Below are 21,831 nucleotides of genomic sequence, written 5' to 3' on the forward strand. Positions count from 1 at the left end.
CAGCATGTGGATTAGCTAGACTCCCAACCAAAGAAAAAACTTATCCAACTCACTGAAAATATCCTTTCTTCCAGGAGACAAAATCCTCTAGGACACATCTTTGAGCCTGCACTGCAGAAAGAGGCAAACCCAGCTCTGTCCATTAAGGGTAAAGCAGGGCTAATAATGCACATCTGAAGAGTTTACCAATTCGAGAACTTCTACAGCCAGGAAAACTTTTATCAAACTAGCAGGCTCTGCAACTGAGCAGGATTATCTCTGCCTTACTTGTGGTGGATAGATATGGTTTTACCTCTTTCTGCAGTGCAGTCTGGAAGAGGTGTCCTGAGCCTGCCATTTGAAATAAGGGTAAGTTTTCCTGGCTGTGAAAGTTCTCCAATTGGTAAGCTTTCCAGATGAGCATTATTAGCCCTGCTCGACCAATGATGGACAGACCTGGGTTTGCCTCTTTCTGCAGTGCAGGCTGGAAGATCTTCATAGAGGATTTGGATTTGATAGAGAATGAATGCATCAGAAATCTTTATCAACATCAATTTTGGAGGATGTCACGGGTACTTCCCCACTCCCATAAATAAGAACGAATGGTATCTAGCAACAGAGTAGGGTATTGTGACTCAGAATTCCTGGCTTGTACTTCATCTGTGCCACTGAGTCAGTGTGACACTTTGGAAATCAATTTAAACAGAGATACAAAATTCCTTTTATTAGCGAGGTTCTAATTTATACATTTTTAGCTGCTGTAATGTACTTAGTTAAAAAGTCCTTCAATCGAGAGATGTGCATCATTTCTTTCATGGTGGTGTCTCTGCTTCTCAGCTGAACCACTCCATTCTCCAGAGTAGCATCGCTGATCAAGACTGTGAAGAGGACACTCATCTCATCATACCTGCCAAAGAACGAGCACTCATTACTGCTGTTACAGTATCATTGCCTTGGTGTGTGGCAGACTTAGATTGGGGTTATATCCCAGAGCGATATGTATATGTTCAAGTTTTGTATGTAGTTCTGTGTCCAACATGAAGATGCCTATTTTCTTACTTTCAGCTCCTTGATCTTCTCTAGTTAACTGCAGTAAGTTATTAGATTCCTTTGCAATAAAAGGGGAGTTTTATTTAGTAACGTACAATAGGGACATTTTTCACAGGAGAAAAATGTTACCATTTCTCCACTATTTACTAGCTGATCAGCCATACTTTGAGGAGTATTGTACATGAACATGACTTATTAACTTTGCTATGTTAAAACAGTATGTATTTGTTTCTTGCTGGAAACCTCTATTAATGTTGAGAGAAAAGCACAATCAAGATTATTTTTTTTTTTTACTCCTTAAATCTACTTATGTTTTGTAGGTTGATGTGGGCCAGTTCTAGCAAACTGAATTGGCATGAGCAATTCTTACTCAGTAGGACTGCTTGTGTGAATGAGAATTACTCAAGCTGGTATCGGTTGCAGGGCTGGGTTCTGTATAACAATGGTTTCAAATCAACTGACTTAAGAGTGAAATGCAGAAGTCAGTCCAGATACAAAACTGGATGTAAGCTGGTTCAGTAGATTTATGATTCATTCTAGGACACCACAGTTTTCAGATAGGATTTCCTGAATGTTTTATTATTAGCAACTGAAGAGCAAAAACACAAAAAACAAAAAAAAAAAATAGTTGAAGTCTGAAAAATAAAGTTTACTGAAATCCCTCATTTTTTAAAGTGAACCAATTAAAGGGTTTTTTTAAATGTTGTTAGAGATATCAAGTCTCGATCTGTATTTTAGTACCTTCAGTCCTTTGTTTACTGTACCTGATGACTTTATACTGAAATCACATTCATTTTTGCTACTTTAAGGAAAGCGATCTTTCCACCTGACATTTTCTCTCTTTCTTACTTTGCATAGAGTTGCTCCAGAGGTGTCTGCATGGTTTCAAGATACCCAGGCCACACAGAAATTCCTTTCTCTATCAATTCGCTGAACAGCCCCTGACACACCTAGGGGGAAGAAAAAAAAAAGTCTTAAGAGGTTTAAAATTTTGGGAGAAGGAGCGATACAGGCTGTATCTGTAGTATCTGTTTGATATTAAAACTCATTTATAATGTTTATAAATTAACAGAAACATGCACTCAAAAGAGAACATGACTGCTAAGAGATCTTCATATTTATACATAGTTCCCTATATGCACATCTAAACAAAAAGGTCTTTTCCCCATGTATATTTCTTACATAGACATCACTAACCTGAAAAAAGTCAAGTCTTCATCTGATTTCCTCCCTACCATTTGTACCCTTAAGACTACTATGAAGGATTAAACAAATTTGGTTTATATGCAGAATAAAACTCCAAAAAAATTAGTCAATATTACTTTTCTATTAAATACAGCTTGAGGAAGAGCAGACATTAAAGCCAGGATGTTTCTGTGCCCCCACTCCATGTGGGATTAATCACAGTGGATCTAACAGACATGCCCACTGCCCCCAAATCCACATTCCACAGGGCACTTCCTAGCATGGAGGGAATATGGTCCTCTGCAGAGGCTTCCTATATCCTGCACAGTGAAAACGCTGTTTCACTGCAGTGAGGGCCCTTCATGCCCATGAAGGAGAAGCAGAATCTCTCTCACACGAATAGAAGGTTTTAAAAAAAAGTCAATATGAGAATTACAGCATAAGACTACATGTAACTCCAACTCCCACAATTAAATGCTTTGTTACAACACACCTGTCTCAGCTCCATTGTTGGGCCTCTTCCCACATCCAAAGCAACTTTTATTGGTGTTAAACAAGGGTGAAGCTTAAGTACCTAACAATGTTGCAAGAAACATGTTAATGTAAATGCCCAGTAAATATAGGAAACAGAGTATTAGTGAAATATATAGGAGTACTGGGATGGATTTTATTTAAATCAAATTGATTTAAGTCACTAGTCAGGAATACTCAATTTAATCATGGATTTCTACATAAAAGTGCATTCTTCTTGGTTGTTATAACCTGAATACAAATTTCTTCACAAGTAGAGAAATTTCATTAAAATATTCTCAAACTGGGTCTCTTTTACCACCTGCTGCCATTATAGGTTTTCCTTTCTGGTAAGAGAATGGTATGGTAAATCTCAAATCAATGAAGGCTACATTCAGAAAGACCTCAAGACTTTGGAATATGCTGTTCAAACAGTTTCACATTTGTTTCTATTGCTTGTCCCTCCCTTCTCAAATTTATCTCCAGACTTCTTCTTGTCCAGATCTATTCTGCCCCCAACAGTCTTCTATTCATTGAACTTTTTGAAACGTTGTGCTTTTAGAGAGAGGGACTCACTATGTACACAAATTTGCAAAGGGACAATAGGGTTGAGGTCTGTTATTTCTCACCTCTATTTATTTTAAAACATTTTCGCTGTTAACAAGCATGTTATCTCTGGAGACACAAATCTACAGTTTGAGAATTGCAAAATAAGTATTTCTGATGGTAGACAGAAATGGGTAGATAGAAAGATGAACCTAAATAATCTATACAGAAGCCCCTGGAAGCCACTAAGATTGGGTCCCTAATCCATTAGCTATTGGAACTCATTTACAAAAAACTTTTCTTAAAACATTACATGAATATATGGTCTCATTCTATAGAATTAGAATTTATAATCCCTGTTCCATGATGAGATATCTTTGAGCTATAATGTATCTTTAGATGGATTTTTTTGATAAAATGCTTTTTGAGGAAAAAAACCTGATTTAAATCGAAAAAGATCAGGGTTTGTTTTGGTTTTTTTTAATCATTGATTTTTATCCACCCTGAGGAATATTCAACTGTATTTGTTTTTGAAATAATGAAAAATAAATGCTTAGCTAACAAATAAATGCTTAGTTAGCAAATATATTCAATATGTACAGTCTTGCGTTCTCTCAAAACAGAAATCCAGACTAGAATAAAGCCAGCCACATTTGATACAACACTCAGACTGTTTTAGTTTCTAGCTTCCTAGTCAGACAATTTTCACAGTCTCTTCTTCCTGACACACAATAAGAAGTCACCTTTCTTTGAAGAGTTTTCTTTCTTGTTAGCGAGCTCTCCGTGAGCTGCAGAGAATCACAGAGATATGCTAGCACTCCTTGGTCCAGATTGCCACTCACAGACAGCACATGAGGAATAACATTCTTCCTTCCATCCCGGCCCTGCAGGAGAAACACAACAGAAATGCACTAAGTAATAGTCCTCAGAAATAAACAGTGTATTTAAATGAATGAACACAAGAAGGTACCAATCCCAAGATGGGTTCCCTCAACGTACATTTAAAACAGACATATATTAAAGAACAAGCAGCAGCAACCTCACAACATACAGCAGTATCGAACTGAAGCCTATAGCAAGAGAGAGAAGCACTCCACCTTCCTTAAATACTGCCTCTGAAGCAACATCTCACCAAAAGCCCTCCAAGAAGATAAGCCTTACAACAGCAGTTCTCAAACTTTTTTTTCCCCCATGGACCACTTGAAAATTGCTGAGGGTCTCAGTAGACCACTTAATGATCTTTTCAAATGTTGTTTATATCGTTAGTTAACTATTGTAAAGCGCTTTGGATAAAAGCGCTATATTTAAAAAAAAAAATTAACTTTTTTTGTTCTACAAATAAAAGCACACAACTCATCTTTTAATATCAGTAGTCTTACCTTTCTAATGTGATGGATGTGCCCTCTCTCCCCCGCTGGGGCTGGGAAGGAGGGGGTCTCTCCCCAGCAGCAACAGCCCTGGAGCTGGGGAAAGTGGCCTCTTTATCTGGCCACCAAAGCCCTGAATGTCCCAAATTCCCCCAACCGCCTCTTCTCACCCCACTGCCCCCTCCCACCTATCCCCTAATGCTCCCCAAGGCCACCACCTCACCTAACATGTGCATCTTTTCCAGGGTACAGGCACCTAATTAGTGGAGCCATGCCTGCACGGCTCCATTAACTAGGTGGGTGGCCCCTTATTCTCTTGTATGCGGCCACCCAAGTGTGCACCTTAGAGGGAACTATCTGCGGACCACCTGAATGGAGCTTGCGGACCACAGTTTGAGAACCTCTGCCTTACAACAAGGCAGGGATTTCAGACCCAGGCAATTGGGTTCAGAAGTAAAAGACTCCTCAAAGAACAAACCTTGCCAGGAGCCTCCTCTCTTTTACACCAAGGGGCTCCAGCTTGAGCACCTTTGTTGATCTTAACTGTAGCAGAATAGCAGGGGGAAAAAGAAGGTCTCAGGTTTTCATATGTCAATGCCAAAGCCTTAAACCAGTGCTTCTCAACCAGGGGTCCGAGGCCCCCTGGGAGGCCGCAAACAGTTTTCAGGGGTCCACCAAGCATGGCTAGCATTAGCCAAAGTTCTGCCACACAGGACTGGAGCCCGGGGCACTGAGTCCCACTACCCGTGGCTGAAGCCAAAGCCTGAGCAACTTAATTTCACAGTGCCCCCTGTGGTGTGGGACCCTGGACAACTGCCCTGCTTCCTACCCCCTAAGACCAGCCTTAGCTTTTATATGCACAAAAACAATTGTTGTGGCACAGCTGGGCCATGGAGTTTTTATAGCATGGGGGGAGAGAAGAAGCTCAGAAAGAAAAAGGTTGAGAACCCCAGCCTTAAACTGCACATGGAAAAGCAACTCGTGCAGACCCTGCAGCACCATGTAATACTCTACTTAACAAATCAGTACCACAATCTGAAATACTGTTCCCTACACTGTTCTGTCAATGTACCTCAAGTCTAACTTCAAGGAACAGCTCAGGAAGTCAGAGAATAGTTTGGTTTCTGTGCTCATTCTCTGGCCTATCTGCTTTTGGAGACCTGATAAGATCATAGCCCTAGATAGCATGGGTTCAGGCTACCAACCACTCACACTGACTTTGTTTCAAAAACAAAATTTTATTTCCCTGTTGATAAACTGGATCACACCAAAGCAAGATTTGTATCTCATAAGGCTTTCCCAGTGAGCAGTATTTTAAATATAATAAAATTAACTAAATCTTACATGTAATTTTGATTTATTCCCTGGATACATTTGTAACAGTTCCTTATCTCCTAGACTCTGCAACGTTTCTATTGGTTCCTTTCCCCAAGGAAAGCTGTAGTACAAATGATTTCCTTTTCTTCCTTCTTTATCTTGAAAGTCGCTGCTACTGAAGTTGGATGGGCCTATCGCAAACTGAAAATTAGAGATTTAAAATGTCCACTTATTGTACATATTAACTGAATTGCAAATGATAACTCTTAAAATGTGGGTGCAAACCCACTGGCCTATGACCATTTAAGAACAACAGCTTTTAGAATTCCAAAATGCTACATCAGTTACAAGCCCCCAAATCACTCAGAACAGAAACCCAAACTAAAATGGTGTTTTCCAATTCCCATTATAAACAGTCTGACAGTATTATGTACTCTTAAACAATTTCTCTATTTTACCCATAAGTGGTTGCAGTTCAGAGGTGGATCTCTGGCAATATCATTCTATATCACCCCTAAAAATGCCTTTCCCCCCCTTTAAAACATAAATGCTATACAAGGCAGTCCAATGTTTTCTAGCTTAAGAAGCAGTAACAAAGGCGAAGTGAATATCAAATACCTTTCTCCACCACTGAAGCCGCTGGCGTAACCAGTAATCAAGCCACTGTCCTGCAGTTCTGGCAGAGCTAAACCATACAAGGGAAGACATTGTCCTTTCGCCTATTCTTTAAACAATAGCAAGGGCAGCAAGTTAACTCCTTTAAAAATAATAAGGGAAAAGCAAGAGATAGCATTCAAAAAGATATCCAAAATGAGCTTGCATTTGTTTAGTTTAAATATCAACAGAGATGTCAGTTTTCATTACTGTACCTTGCGATATTGTCATTTTGAGGCTCAATGTTGGGAACAGGATGAAAACATACTCCAACCTGAGCAAGTCCACATGGCAGCCTCTTGTTTACCAATTCTAGACAATTAATATATTGCTCTAGAGCACCTGTCATGAGACAAATCATTCATTTCTGCAGTTCTAGAAAGTATTTTGTTTTAATTATAACTAAAATTAAATTCTAACTTATCTACAGAAGTTAAAGCACAGACATTTAGCAAGAAGGGAGAACAAAGGTAAAAGCAATAAGACTACAACTTGGTAATTACTGTACATTAATTATAGTATTTTGCATGCACCAGCTCTACCATTTGGACTGCTGTTTCAGAGATAACTGGTGGAAAATTCAGTTCTCACAGGCCCATCTCCAATGTTGACAGAGCAGTTAAGGGTCACATACACATTTAGGCATCGCAAGCCATGATTACACTGCTTCAGTACCTGACGAAGCCGCAAACTTGTAACACACTCAGGCAACATCACAACATGAAGATTCAGCCAGTAAATCATGTTAACAGATTAATCTTATCCAGTGGGATAAATAGGAAGAGGTAACCCACCTGCCTTTTGCTCCCAACCAGCAGATAATGAAAGATCATGTCTGCAATTTCTAAACATATTTGTTCATTGGGGATAAAGAGACTAAGAACGTACCATGAAGAAGGTCCTCTCGCAGCACCCCAGACATCCCTAGCACCTCTTCCAGAGTTGCAGTTATCTGCTCTTTGTGTAATTCTTTATTCTGGAAGATTTCACGCAGGGTTCCACCCTGTATCAGCCTGAGAGCCTCCCCTGCTGGCAGCATGCCAGCTCCTGGAGCACGATGTAGCAAAGAATCCACTGCAAACACTTGCTCCCTGGAAACCACCACCGAGGCCCACCACTGAGCTGCCAAGTTCTTCCTCAGCTCCATCCCCAGGGGCCCAAAGCCTGGGTGGCAGCCCCTCAGGTAAGAATCCCAAGTGAGGGCCTGCTGCTGGTCCCCTCTTAGAAAGTGCCTCCTTTGGCACACATCCAGCAGCACCTCACTGCCCTCCCAAGGCTGCCCCTCTGCACTGTTGCAGGGGCCCCCCATATAGGGCCGCAATTGGGCAAACAGGGGCCCCAGAGCAAACCTGAAGGACCACATCTGCACCCCAGGAACCACCATAGGAGGCCTAAGGGGTGGGCCCTGCACCACAGGGACCCCCAACTTGTGCCTCAATTGGATCTTGGAGGCGCCCACGTCAGGGCCCGGATGCCGCCCCTTCAGGGGATGGTTGGGGTCCAGGACTCCAACCCGAGCCCTGCCCCACAGCCTGACCCCCGAGCAACCGCTCAGCATCATGGTGGTACAGACAGCGCCCGGGCTGGGGGGAAGGGAAGGACAAGAGACCCCGACGTCCCACAAGACGCGCACGCGCACTGGATCGGGAACGGGCGATGCGGCCGGGTAATTGAGCTACCACAGCGAGCGGAAGAAGAACGCTCTGGGACCCGCGTCCTGGCCTGGGCAAGGCCACGCGCCCTGCGCGTGCGCACTAGTTCCCCTGCTGCCGTCCCTTACGGCTGAAGTTGGAGTCCCAGGTCTCCACGCCCTGGGCTCGTGTCAGCTTCCGCCGCAGCGCGCCCCGCCTTGCCCCGCCCGCGGCATGGACAGTTGGTTCCTGGTAAAGCTCCGGAACCGTGAGGCCCCGCCCCCCAGGCCGGAAGCTGGAGCGTCCCGTGTAAGAGCCGCGCACGGCGGGTGGAGGGTCCGAGGCGCCCCACAGTGGCCGGGCTTTTTGGGCGGCTCTTTCCACGGTCCGGCTCCCGCTTCCGCCCTGGCCAGGGCGCGGAGCCTCGGGGGAGCGGGGGTGAACTGTCCCTTCCCCCCCGCAACGGACAGAGGCTGGTGCCTCTAGCAAGGAGCCGATCACCTTATCCCCCCGCTTCCCCTAAGCGCAGCCCCGGTCTGAGGCTTGCAGTTGGGTGGGGGGGAGAATGCAGTGGACAGACATGGCCTTCCCCCTTGGGAGGCTATGACCCCTCCCAGTACCCTGCCTGGCTAACTGTGCTGGCAGGTTCAGGGTGATTTGAATGTTTGCAGCAGTTTGAAATGACACTTACTCTGTAATTTTTTTTAATTAAAAGACCAACCACAATGGTATTTTTCAAGCCAGCACGGAACATCCGTCTCTGATAAGGAAACACCTTAAAGCACTCGTCATATGAACAGCACTGGGAACTGTGCTAGCACCCACCCAGAGCTGGCCCCTGCCCTGAGAAACTTGCAGTTGATGGCTCTGATCTCATGTGAAGCCCCAGTTGACCCCATGGGACTGTGTGCAGGTATTAGCACCCAACTGCACAGATCTGATTATAGGAATGAAACCTGAGGCTACTTCCTACTGTCTTGAGGCTATTGTGCCAACACCTTCACCTATTGTGAGACCACAACATTTTCTGACAACCCTTCTCTGCCTTTCCCTCCAGCCTGCACACACATTCATGCATGGACAAATGAGCCAGGAGATGGGAGTCAAATCACAACTTTCCGAACAGGGTTTGGGTGATGACAGCTGTGGTCCGCTGAGTTTAAGTGCAAATGGGACTATGGAAGGAGAATCTGTGATAGTGCTCTGAATCTAGACACAAATCATGTGAGGCCCCTGGATGCACTAAGCCCTGCCTGGTCACAAAGATAGGAGATGCTTGCTGCAGTTTGCATCAGAGCAGCATTGTTATATAAAAAAGCCTCTAACAGAAAGGTTCCCTAGGCAATAAAGGAGGGTTAAAACAGCATAGATGGGAGGGACCTAATGTTCTGCTGTAGGCCTGTGGCTGAGGTGAGGGAGATTTGTTTGCTAGTTCTGCTAATGAGCTCCCAACTGGCAGTCTGACTCAACAGCATGGCAGTGGAAATTTCCATACATGCAGCAGCATTTCCTAATCATGGATTTAAACTAGTTCCAGTAGGTGGAGCTTAATGAGGAATAAGCATTCAATCTACCGTGCATCTTATGAAAAATTCATGTGTTTAAACCTCAATGATTCAGAATAATCCCATCATCCACAGTTGCCAGCTTTACAGGCTAGAAGAGCAACAGAGTGAAAATAGAAGATTGACAAGAATTGTTACTAGGTCAGCCTGGTAAGTTACACCCAAAGTAAAAGAAATCGGGTTTAACATCCTAGCCACAGTAGGATCAGAATCTGGCTAGTTACAGTGGTATTTACAAATGAGAGTTGTCACTAGCTTGGTTCTAGAAAAGGGCAAGGATAGTCTTGTCTAAGAATCAGAAGTTATATTCTATACTACAGTTCTTAGTGGGAGAAAAAAAAACCCTTTTATTAATTCCATTGAGGAACCTGTGTTAGAACCCTGCTAGCAACAAGCTTGTGAGGCTGAGGCCACTGTCTATCCTCCAGACCAGTACTGGCTCCAGGGGGGGGGGGGGGGGAAGAGGGGGCACAGCAGCAGAATACAAGGAAATAACTGATTTTTTTTGTTTTTTCTTTTAACATGGTGAGCTCTTGAGGACAGGATTGTCATTTTATTTGTACAGCACCCAGGGCTTATAGACAATGGTAATACAAGTGTTAGCATTCAGCAAGATAGAACACAGAATGAACTATGCTATTGGACCATGAGATTTGCTAGTGAAAGTTACAGCAGACAAGCCAACAAGGCCTCCTCTTGAGAAAGCTACTGCATTCCACTTTTTATATGTAAGTGAAATAATAGTGACTACCTCTTGAACACTGTTGGGAGGCTGGATGATTTTACAACAGAATTTGCATTTCAGGGCTCACCTACAGTATGTTGAAAGAGCTGTGCCTCACAGATGAAGGTTCTTCCCTGTGTCCAGAAAGTAATTTAGTCCTAGAAACCACACCCTGATACAGTTTTAAGGAACAACTAAATTAAGCGAGCCTTTTGAGTTAATGGGGAGAGTATTGGTATTATCTATGCACAGTACATGTTGAGTGTTAAGTCCCACTTTACCCTTTTGGTTATATAGGTCTATGTATCCTGGGAAACAGGCTTCCATCCAAAACAATTCAGGTCTACTTGTATATTGAGAGTTATTAGTGCTCTTTTATGGCTGCAAAGGTTTTAATACTAGCACTTTGACTCCCAAGTTGCACTTTGCATGGTTTACAGCACCCTTGCTTTGAAAGGCTGATAAAAAACTTCTATAGGACAGCTGCATACTACTCTTGCCCTTCACCTAATGAAGAGTTTTCATTAAAAATGAGTTAGCTGTACTATTGTTTCCATGTATTTTCACAGGTTAAATCTACTCTAGAGACAAATGCATAAAATGTCTCTTCAATACTAAATCTGAAGCCAGTTCTGCCAATAAAATAAAGCTAATGTTCTCCAAAAGGAGGTTGAGTGTTTATAACCAGTAAAAGGAAGTCACAGCACTAGAATGCAGTAAGCTGGTTCTCTAGCAATAGATCAGCTATTTAAGATGATTGAGAGGATAAAATAAAAACCATGTAGTAAGCTTCTTTCTGGAATTTAACAGAAAAACACATTTATGTTCCACTGATGTAAAGTTGCGCACTTGAGACAAACAATTTCCATTTCACAGAAAATTCAGTCTTCAAATATCTTTATTGGAAGGCCATGCACTGCCCTCTGTTACTGTATTTCAAATCACTGTACATTTACTTGGTGAAAACACTGCCTGCATTTTCTAGTACAAAAAACTAAAAATTGTTTCAGGAATGTAGAGAAATATTCAACTTAAATAGCGAAAAAGTGCACCATAATTACTGCTGCACTGTAGTCCTTTCTGCATTTTCCATAAGTTTCTTAAATAACTATCCTGTCTTGATAACACACAATATAAAGAGCAATTATGAAAAAAAAAAGACATTTAAATACACTTCTAAAGTTATTGAGTATAGCCTGCTGGCATTGGGTAACCGATCATAGGAGCAGCACCAGTGGCAGGATATGCATACTGCTGTTGGTTCATACCATTGTGCATAGTCGCAATGTTAGTTGCATACTGTTGATCATAACCATTCTGGTAAGCTCCTGCAGGATTACCAGCAGCTCTGAAGCTAGCCTGCATGCCAGCAGCTGCAAAGCCATTTCCAAATGGAGTTCCATTACTGTAGGTTTGAGCACTGTAGCCACCGTTTTGGGCTTTTGCTCCAAAGTCTCTCTTCCCTACTGCACCATAAGTTCTCTCAAAATTCTCTCTCTCTCTAAAATTACCAAATCCACCCCTTTTGCCCGCAGAATATCTGTCACGTCGATCACCTCGGGAACGACCTGTGAAGAAAAAAAAAAAAAAAAATCTACCTGAGATACTGACTTCAAGAGTCATTTGCCAATCAAGCATCAATATCCATGTAATATAGGGAAGTCAAGTACCTTTCCCACTTAATAAATCTGTACTTTAAGGCACCCAGATTTCTATACACAACTTTCATTTGAAGAGTTTGAGCTCGTCATTGCCACTTTAACTTTTTTAAACATGAACTAAGTGCAATCACCAATGGCTTCCCAGTCTGCAGACTGACACTGATCCCAGGGTGTTAACTCTAATGCTGTACAATATAAGCACTTAAAATGATCAAATTAAGTGGTCTGAATAGAAAAGCAATAATGAAGTCCAGAGGGGAAAATGGGAGGTTGCACAAAGGATGTTTTAGAGGTACAGAAAGAAACAGGGAAAGAAATGAAGGATGGGAATAAATGGCCTATTATGTAGTACACAAGTATATTTTTCTCCACCAATGCTAATAGTGGCAGATGAACTCTAAAAAGGCTATATACTATCATTGATCTTTGACGCTGCTTTAAGTGACAGTGGTCTGTGGATTACTGTAGTACAATATGACCACAGGCCACAAGTTTTACTTCTCCCATACAACTGACACAATACTCCTCCTGATTAAGTAGAATTTGTGTATAAAGAGATTTTGAAACCCATTTCTTAACTGGCAAGATCAGGACATATATGTTAATGCATTCCTGAAGTATAAGGTACTATTTTGCCCCAAGTTCAGGCTCTCTGGAGGCAGTGTGAAATTGAAAACATTTGTCTAAAGCTACATACCATGCTACAAAAAAAATTCACTGACAAGAAAAAAAAAAAGTGTAGTAAATGGAATATTTACCTGAACCTCTGTCTTCAATCAATTGAAGCAATTTGGGGTTGATAGCTTGATTAGCCTCCCGAAGCACAGAGATGAGGTCGCTTACTTGCTTTATATTGTTAGGAGTAAAGAATGTGTAGGCTGTGCCTGTTTTGGTACTGCGGGCAGTTCGTCCAATTCGGTGGATATAGTCCTCAGAGGAGTTAGGGTAGTCATAATTGATGACAAATTTCACATCTTCCACATCTGTAAAGTGTTGCAGTGTGGCAAAAAGCAATGTACAAAGTTTTGCACACCACAACAGCCAAATCAAAAATAAATGTTAGACAACTGTATTTCTAAGATGCTAATGGCTGCAAAGAATGTTAGAATTATCCTTTTTGCTTGAGTATTGTGGAAGAGAAAAGTATGCACACTCCATCTGTTTCCATCTTATCACCCACCCAGTGATCTAAAAACCTTACCATAAAAAGGAGAATGCATTTGTTTGTCATTCCCAACTCAAGAGTTCCCTACAAATCATCAAGTGACTTCTGAATGCTTCTTGCAGTAGGGCCACTAAAGCTCACAGCAGCCTCTTCATGTGCTCATTTGAGGACCTTAGAGTAAAAACACACAAGGTCCTTCACATACACACTCATCAGAAGCTCAAAAAATGGGCCACACTGCTTGTCTTGCCAAGACCTTTCAACCGCAGCTGCAAGAAAAACATACCTGTCCCCCAAAGTCACCAAGTTGTTTTTATGCACTGTGTCTCGTCTAGGCAAGCGCTTCCAAGAAGCCAGGGTTCACTTGAGAATGTGTCTCTCTCTGGCAGGTCTCGACATGACGACTGGTGTATAGGTGAAGGAGGAACTTTGACTTTCAAAAGGAGAAGCCATTGCTTTCCCACCCCACTTAGTAAAGTGAGAGGTGGACTTTTTCTCAGATCTCATGTGCCAGTACTCACCAATTTGTACAAGGCTTAGTACATTTTAAAGCTGCTCTCTCCATTTCAAGGTTGAAATGAATTTCATTGAACAATGAAGTTCATAATTTTCTTCGACATTTCAGCAAAGTCACTGAAATTCAAAGACCCACAGATCACAGCAAACAGTATGCACAAAGCTAACAGCACTGTACCATGGCAATCATGCAAAGCATGGGACAGAAAAGAAATACCAAGGCAAAGTGAACTGTGAATAAAAACTGCTGTTTCATGAGAGAACAGTTTATGGGGTAGTAGTTTAAAAGATGGTCTTTGCCTTTTGAAGATTACTGGCACACAATGCTCTCAGCTGTCACCTCTCTATTCGACTGGAAGCAGCCAGCCGATCATTTCCACTAGTCCTCCATCCCCCTCGAGTCCTCCGATTGTCATGCCTAGGCCTTGCCACAAAGACTGCACCTTTATGTGAAAAAAACTTAGAAAAATGCAGAGGTTAAAGAAAGCAATGAACTTTCTTTAAAAACGTTTGACAACTGGCATTAGAGGAGATGTACTAACCTAGACCTCTGGATGCAACATCTGTAGCAATCAGGATAGGAGCTTTTCCATGTTTGAATTCTGTAACAGAACACAGTCTGGTCAGTTTAATCTATACTCTTGGTTATATTTTTAATCTAAAAAGTGCCAAAAACAATTGAGTCACACTTACCATTTAGAACCCAGTCTCGCTCCTGCTGGCTTTTGTCACCGTGGATACCCATTGCTGGCCACCTGAAAGCATATTTAAATTGAATGACTAAACTCAAGATGTTGTGTACACACAAATCAGGACACTGTTTGACAAACATTTTAGTAAGCTTCCACAAGTTTCATTATATACTTATGCTTTTAAGTAGACCAAACTGCAAATCCCTAAAATGGACATTGAAGATATTTAATGACTATACTGCACCAATTATGAAAGGTTATCTTGCTGAATACACTATTTACTTGACATTTACTAATTTTTTTTTGTTCATCAGTATGAAGAGTGTGTTATGTACACTGGCTGATACTCAGAGAATTGTGGACTGATAGAAGCTACAGTAGCTAAGCTACATAGTGAAATTTAAAAAGGAAAAAAAATTGAAGGAACATACCCGTCTCTTCTCATTTTTCTGGTAAGATCATCACATCGTCTTTTGGTTTCCACGAACACAATGGTTTTATTTTCTTTCTCACTCATAATTTCTTCCATCAACCGAATAAGTCTTTTGCAAGAAAAATTAGTTAATCAAAATAGCAACTCAAAGTGATACCCAAAACTAGCATAGTTTCTTTAGTAGTACCACTGAGTCACAATTTGACTTCAAATAATTAAGACCCAGTTCTCAACCTTAGTTCTATTCATTTAGTAGACCCCCATGAAAAGATCTTACATAATGTTTTCTCACACACACACACACCCCGCCCCCCCATGCTTTGGGAGCACAAACAAGTTCTCAAGTGACTACGTACTTGTCATCCTTCTCTACATCATGACAGACATCCACAATTTGAAGAATGTTGTGGTTCGCACTTAGTTCCAATGCCCCAATGTTGATGTGTACATATTCTTTCAAGAAATCTTCAGCAAGTTGTCTAACTTCTTTGGGCCATGTTGCACTCCACATTAGAGTTTGCCTGTCAGGCTGAAGAAGATTTAACAAACAAACAGTTTTAATTTAATTTGAACCACATAAGCAGAACAGTATTAGTTGAACTACATAGCAAAGTGCTGCACCCAGCTACAGTTATCAGGATACATCCAGTCCAATGAACGTTAACGTAATTGAACTGGATGTAACTCAAAAGATAAGAAATATGATGGTTGCAAGAATTATTGATATATGTAGGCACCTTCATTTGTGTTTGAAGTAGTGAGGTTTTTTTAAACCCATGGAAACTTATGCCCAAATAAATCTGTTAATCTTTAAGGTGCCACCAGACTCCTTGTTGTTTTTGTGAATACAGACTAACACAACTACCCCGATATTTCATTTTTGTCTAATTTTAAACTACATAAATTTTCATTAACTAAAGATTGGAACATGACTTCTACTTACCCTTATCTGATCTACTATTTTTCTGATCTGAGGTTCAAATCCCATGTCAAGCATTCTGTCAGCTTCATCAAGTACAAGATAAGTACATCTCCTGAGATTGGTCTTTCCAGCTTCTAAAAAGTCTATGAGTCTTCCAGGTGTTGCAATGCAGATTTCCACACCTTAAACCAAGCACACTGAGGTTAGCACTTCCGAGAATTTTTCCACATTGTGCATGTCTATATGGTAACAACTTTATTCGTACCTCTTTCTAAATCACGAATTTGTGGTCCCTTTGGAGCGCCTCCATAAATACAAGTAGACTTCAAACGACATGCTCTGCTATATTCAGCAGCCACTTGCTGCACTTGTTGAGCCAGTTCTCGAGTTGGTGCCAGCACCAGACACTGTAAACATTGTCAATATCAAGAGCACTCTCAGGGTAAGCAAGCATGTGCAGTCTTTCAATTTTTGTCAAATCTAATTTAACTTCTCTCTTAAAGTTCAATGTTGCCTATAAAGGCAAAGGTAACCAAGGAAGTTTTCCTTATTACTGGAAATCTTTTAGAAGCCTAGTGCACTATAAAAAAAAGTGTAATACTAGGTCCTTTTGGGTTTTTCTGCCAGTTACCCCTGTGGACTTTGCCTTCAGCAAAATATCCCCAAAGCCAGACATTGAGATATAGTTGCCCTCAAGCCAGGATTCCCATTTTAAGAAACATAATTCCAATAGAAATACTGGAAGTTCTAGTGGTTGAATTCTTTGACAAAATCTTAACGGAGGACAGCGTCTATGCAATGCACCAAAACCTGGTGGACTAGCTAAAATATGAAATGGATGACCAGCAAATGCCTAATTTTCCTACTCATTCCACAACATTTCCACCCCCACCAAAGCATCTGTGCTTTTAATGTAACATTCCGCTTGAAATGAAAAAAGGGGAAAAACCGCATTCTCATACTCACAATAGGTCCATCTCCTCGCTCAAGGAAGGGCTGATGATTTATATGCACTATGGCAGGCAACAAGTACTGTTTGAAAACCAAGAAAACCTGTTAATACATGCATTTCCCAGTGTTTCAGATAGGGAACTGGATTTACAGATAAGTGTATTAGCAATACTTTATGAAGTTGAGGTTATGTAACTACATTCCCAAGTTTAAAGTCACAACTTACAGACAGGGTTTTTCCTGATCCAGTCTGTGCTACTCCAACCATATCCAGTCCGCTCAAAGCAACAGGCCATCCTTGTGCTTGAATAGCAGTTGGTTCAGTGAAATTCTGTGCCTGAATTACTTCCATAACATTTGCTGCAAGAGAGAAAGAATGAATTAGCTATTGTTCGTATTCATGAAGTCTGAGTGACCCCCTGCTATACTGATATTTGTACTTACCAGGAAAGTTAGCTTCATAGAAATTTATAAGTGGTTTTGGACAGGTATGGCCCTTCACTGTAACTTCTTTGCTTGCTCTGTACTGTTCAACCTCTTGCTGCAAAGACAAATAATTACATTAGCTTTATTTATGCTTTTAAAAAATATCTACAGCAAACCTGCAATTCACTCATTGATCCATGTCCCACAATCAATAAATTACCAAGTAAAAGCACACTAAGTGACAATTCCTGCAAAGATGAAGTTTAACAATGCAAAGAACAGCCATGGTACATACCACAGTGCGTCTAACTACATCAGGATGCTCTTGATAAAAGTTCTTCTCAAATTTGGGCAGTTCATCTAAGTTCCATTTCTTTTTTGTAAGTTTTTCTCCAGGGTTTCCAAATTTCTTTCCAGACAGAGGTCCACCTCTGCTTCCTCCAAAACGAGGACCACCAAACCTGAAAAAATAATAGTAATTATCCTTGAAGATTTTTGAAAATTCTAACTTGTTCCCATGTGGCAATTAACTTATTTCCATAACATCAGATCAAATGACAAGATTGTCAATATAATCAAATTCCTAGTCTGTGTTCCTAACTATTTGAGAAGGCAATGTTTTCAAGGATTTAACCTCATGGGATCTTTGAAATTAAAACTCTTAAGTGTAAATACCACAAAGGCCCCAGCAGCAGGTGTGCTCTAGTTATCAGATACCCAACATCCCAAACCAAAAGGAGCTCATAATTTTCCTGAAAGTCCTCAAACGAATCGTCAGAAACGAATTAAAAAAAGGACAGACCAAATCCCTTCGTGATATAAGTGACACTCCCAGTGTGCGTCAGAGACTGAAAAAAGCCGGTGCGCGCGCGTGGGTGGGGCGTTATGAAACCTAGAGACAACATTCCCGTAAGTGGGTTGCTGTGGAATTTTTTTTGTTTTTGTATTAAACAAAGGCGTCGATTTCGGTAACCAAATAAACTCCCCACTGACATGCTTATACACATCCGGGGCCCTTCTGACAATAAGGTCGGTAAAATAATCACCGCTGCCCCCAAATCACGTTAAGCTGCCAGGCGCATAGCCCCCATCTCGCCCCCGGACCAGCGGGCACTACTGATCGTTATTTGCCACGCCAGGCTCCTTCCCCATCAATCCCGGCTAGGCGGGTGAGAGGAGGGTGAGCGCCCTCCGCCGCCGGGGGGAACATGGCGGAGCGGCCGCTCCCGTTTCCTTTGTTTCTCATTTCTGTCTACGCCACATTTTCCAGCCGCTGCCATTTTAGAGTCTGGGCGGGGAGGGGGAGGAACAAAGGCAGCAGCAGCCGGCATTTTGATTTCCCCTCAGTCACCGCATGGCGGGGCCGGCCATTAACATCCGCTTGCACAACACAAAGCAAGAGCCGGCCGGCTTCAGCCTCGGACGCCATCAGTCGGGGGGAGAAGAGAAAGCCGCCGTGCGAAGGTCTCCAGCGCCGCAGAGGCGCCTGTACAACCCGTTGACCCGCCAATCGTGATTCCACCAGCCCGGCGCTCCCCAAGCCGCCCAGCCGGGAGAGCGGGACCCCACCTCACACGCAATCGGCGGCGGGGACTGGGGAGGCGCCAACCCGCAGGGGATTTGAGCTCCCAGAACCCCCACCCCCACCCCAGTGCCGAATAACCCCAACGGTCAAGGGAAGATTCCAGGGTAGAGATTGTACGTAGCCGGGTACTAGGTCACCAACCTCCACCCCCGCTCCCCTGCTTGGCTCGGGCCCCCTACAGCCCGCGGCCCCTCCCGCCACCCGCGGATCGCTGAAGGAGAAAGCTCCCACCCCCGCCGCCATTTTACGCGGCTAAACGGTCGATCTAGGAGTACGGACGAAAACGGCAGAAAGCGCCGGCTAGGACCCCAGACTCACCCTCTGTCCATGTCGTACCCAGGCATGGTGATGGCGGTGGACGCGAAACGAGCCCGAGCACTAGAGCTGGCGGCAGAAGGTACAGCAAAGCCAGCTACCACAGGCGAGTCTAATGAATGGGGACCGCCCAGCCGCCCGGACGCCGGTTATATAGCCGGTGCCGTAGGGCCTGCTGGGAACCGGTTCGTGACGCGGGCACAGAACCCGCCCCTTTGTCATGCGTCACAGCTTGAGTCGCCCGGATTCCCCTCCCCCCCTTGGGGGCGTGACCGCAAGAGATGTGTCCTCGACTTCTGTTTTTGCTGGCTGGCCGGGCGGCCGGCTGGTGTGTGCTCGTAGGTGGAAGTTCCCCTTCCAGTTCGGGCGTGGCTCGCGCTCCCGTCAGTGCCCGGCGTTCCCGCACTGTTCCGTTCCCCAGGCGCGTACCCAGAGCCCTCGAGCGGCGTCTTTCCTTCCGCTGACTTCAGCCCTTCGGGCCCACGCCTCTGAGAGCAGCACGAGCCGCTCGCGCGTGCGCAGCCTCTGTGGGGCCACGCAACCGCTGTGCGCCCTTTTATATGAATAAAGGCCTTTGTAGGTAGCCCCATTCCCCTGAGGTGATGGACGGGGAACGCGAGGGGGGCATTGACCAACTGTATTGAACACCTTCGCCGAGACTATTGAGGGGATTGGGGAACAAGCCCACTCGCATCAAAAGGACATTGCCCCACATTGGACCTAAATCGCTTTCAGCTAAACAGCCCCAGCTTCTGACATGGCTGTTCCAGTGTATTATTCACACACACGAAATCATTTTAAAGTCATACCCCTAATGTTGAGACTGGCAGACGGTTCACCATAGTAGGGAGTCAGGAGTTTTGTTTTATTTAGAAGAATAGAAATGTGGGTCAGAAAGGGACTTTGAGAGGGCATCAGGTCCAGACCCTTGCACTGAGGCAGATCATCAGATAAACCTAGATCATCCCTGGCAGGCCTGTTCTTAAAAGCCTTTAACAATGATGGTTTCACGACCTCCCTTGGAAGCCTATTCCAGTACTTAACTACTTGTAGTTGTAACATTTTTCCTGTGATCTAACCCAGCGGTTCTCAAACTTTTTTCTTCATGGACCACTTGAAAATTGCTGTCAAGTATTAGAGGAGTAGCCATGTTAGTCTGGATCTGTAAAAGCAGCAAAGAATCCTGTGGCACCTTATAGACTAACAGACGTTTTGGAGCATGAGCTTTCGTGGGTGTATACCCACTTCGTCAGATGCATCTGACGAAGTGGGTATTCACCCACGAAAGCTCATGCTCCAAAACATCTGTTAGTCTATAAGGTGCCACAAGATTCTTTGCTGTTTGAAAATTGCTGCAGGTCTCAGCTGACCAATTAATGATCTTTTCAAATGCTTGTACCATTAGCTAACTGTTGTAAAGCACTTTGGATAAAAGTGCTATATAAAAAAAAACAATAATTAACGTTTTTTGTTCTACAAAAAAAAGCAGACAACTCACATTTTAATATAAGTAGTCTTACCTTTCTAATGTGGTAGATGTGCCCTCTCTCCTCCATTACAGCAGCCCCCAAGCTGGGGCTGGGAAGGAGGGGGTCTCTCCCCTGCCACAGCAGCCACAGAGCTGAAGCTGGGAAGCTGCAGCCCTGGAGCTGGGAAAAGTCTCTTCTTTCTCTGGCCACTGCAGCCCTGCATGTCTCAAATTCCCTCCACCCCCTTTTCTAAGGTCCTGTACACGCTAGACATTTTCAACCGTTATTGCTATTTTAAAACAAATTTAACTTTGCTTGTGAAGATAACTTTGACACTGTAACCCCTACTTGCATACTGATTGAAACAATAACACTGAGAAGTGTGAATTGCTCCATTGAGCTCAAAAGCCCTTAATTTCAAATGGATGTTAACACTCAAGCCTATTAATTATATAGTTTAAATTATAATGTTAATTATTTCACTGCTGATCATGGTATCCAGTCTATATACTTGTTCAATTTACATATACTGTATGTTCCAATCATATAATTTAAAAGGACCTTTTAAAATGGAGGAAAGCTGGCTTAAGAAAAGGATGGTTTTATGATGAATGTGTTGGGTTGGAATACATGAGATGTGGGTTTGCTTCCCAGTTCTGTGGTAGACTTCCTTTTCCATATTTCATTAATCTCTTAGTCTTTCTGTGCCTCAGTTTCCTCATCTCTAAAATTTAGCTAATAATACTTTCCTACTTCCTAGACATGTTTTTAGGATAAATTAATGTATGTGACATTGCTAGGATAACAGCATGATCAGCACTATCAAATAAAAACAACCATACTGGGTCAGACCAATGATCCATCTAGCCCAGGATCCTATCTGCCAACAGTGGCCAATGCCAGGTGCTTCAGAGGGAGTGAACAGAACAGGCAATCATTGAGTGATCCATTCCCTGTCGTCTACTCCCAGCTCGTGTCAAAAGAAGCTAGGGACACGTAGAGCATGGTGTTGAACCCCTGACCATCCTGGCTATTAGCCATTGATGGACCTATCCTCCACTGACTTAATTAGTAGATTTTTAATCTTGTTGTAGTTTTGGCCTTCACAACGTACCTGACAATGAGTTCCACAGGTTGACTGTGCATTGTGTGAAGAAGTACTTCCTTT

At 42.9% G+C, this 21,831-nt stretch overlaps 2 protein-coding genes across 5 annotated transcripts; both read right to left on the bottom strand.

Moving 5' to 3' along the window:
• Positions 1-688: 688 nt before the first annotated feature.
• POLG2 (DNA polymerase gamma 2, accessory subunit) lies at positions 689-8,436 on the bottom strand. Of its 3 annotated transcripts, XM_032805615.2 has the most exons (8): positions 7,497-8,436; positions 6,824-6,950; positions 6,573-6,678; positions 5,982-6,155; positions 4,014-4,154; positions 2,708-2,788; positions 1,879-1,979; positions 689-886 (listed from the first exon to the last, which is right to left on the bottom strand). In XM_032805615.2, exons 1-8 carry the CDS (start codon positions 8,167-8,169, stop codon positions 721-723), a joined length of 1,569 nt encoding a protein of 522 aa, XP_032661506.2. In that variant the 5' UTR covers positions 8,170-8,436; the 3' UTR covers positions 689-720. The 3 variants fall into 3 exon arrangements, with proteins under 3 accessions (XP_032661506.2, XP_074927973.1, XP_074927974.1); XM_075071872.1 differs by lacking the exon at positions 6,824-6,950 and having other exon boundaries at positions 6,573-6,673; XM_075071873.1 differs by lacking the exon at positions 5,982-6,155.
• A 2,972-nt stretch (positions 8,437-11,408) lies between these two features.
• DDX5 (DEAD-box helicase 5) lies at positions 11,409-19,632 on the bottom strand. Of its 2 annotated transcripts, none has more exons than XM_032805677.2 (13): positions 19,198-19,632; positions 17,590-17,755; positions 17,313-17,409; positions 17,095-17,228; positions 16,884-16,949; positions 16,183-16,324; positions 15,939-16,099; positions 15,352-15,524; positions 14,994-15,104; positions 14,564-14,625; positions 14,413-14,472; positions 12,948-13,172; positions 11,409-12,096 (listed from the first exon to the last, which is right to left on the bottom strand). In XM_032805677.2, exons 1-13 carry the CDS (start codon positions 19,221-19,223, stop codon positions 11,711-11,713), a joined length of 1,809 nt encoding a protein of 602 aa, XP_032661568.1. In that variant the 5' UTR covers positions 19,224-19,632; the 3' UTR covers positions 11,409-11,710. The 2 variants fall into 2 exon arrangements, with proteins under 2 accessions (XP_032661568.1, XP_032661569.1); XM_032805678.2 differs by having other exon boundaries at positions 19,216-19,299.
• Between the last annotated feature and the right edge of the window lie 2,199 nt (positions 19,633-21,831).

This window comes from Chelonoidis abingdonii, chromosome 13 (assembly GCF_003597395.2).
Source record: "Chelonoidis abingdonii isolate Lonesome George chromosome 13, CheloAbing_2.0, whole genome shotgun sequence".
In the NCBI taxonomy this organism is placed as follows: Eukaryota; Metazoa; Chordata; order Testudines; family Testudinidae; genus Chelonoidis; species Chelonoidis abingdonii.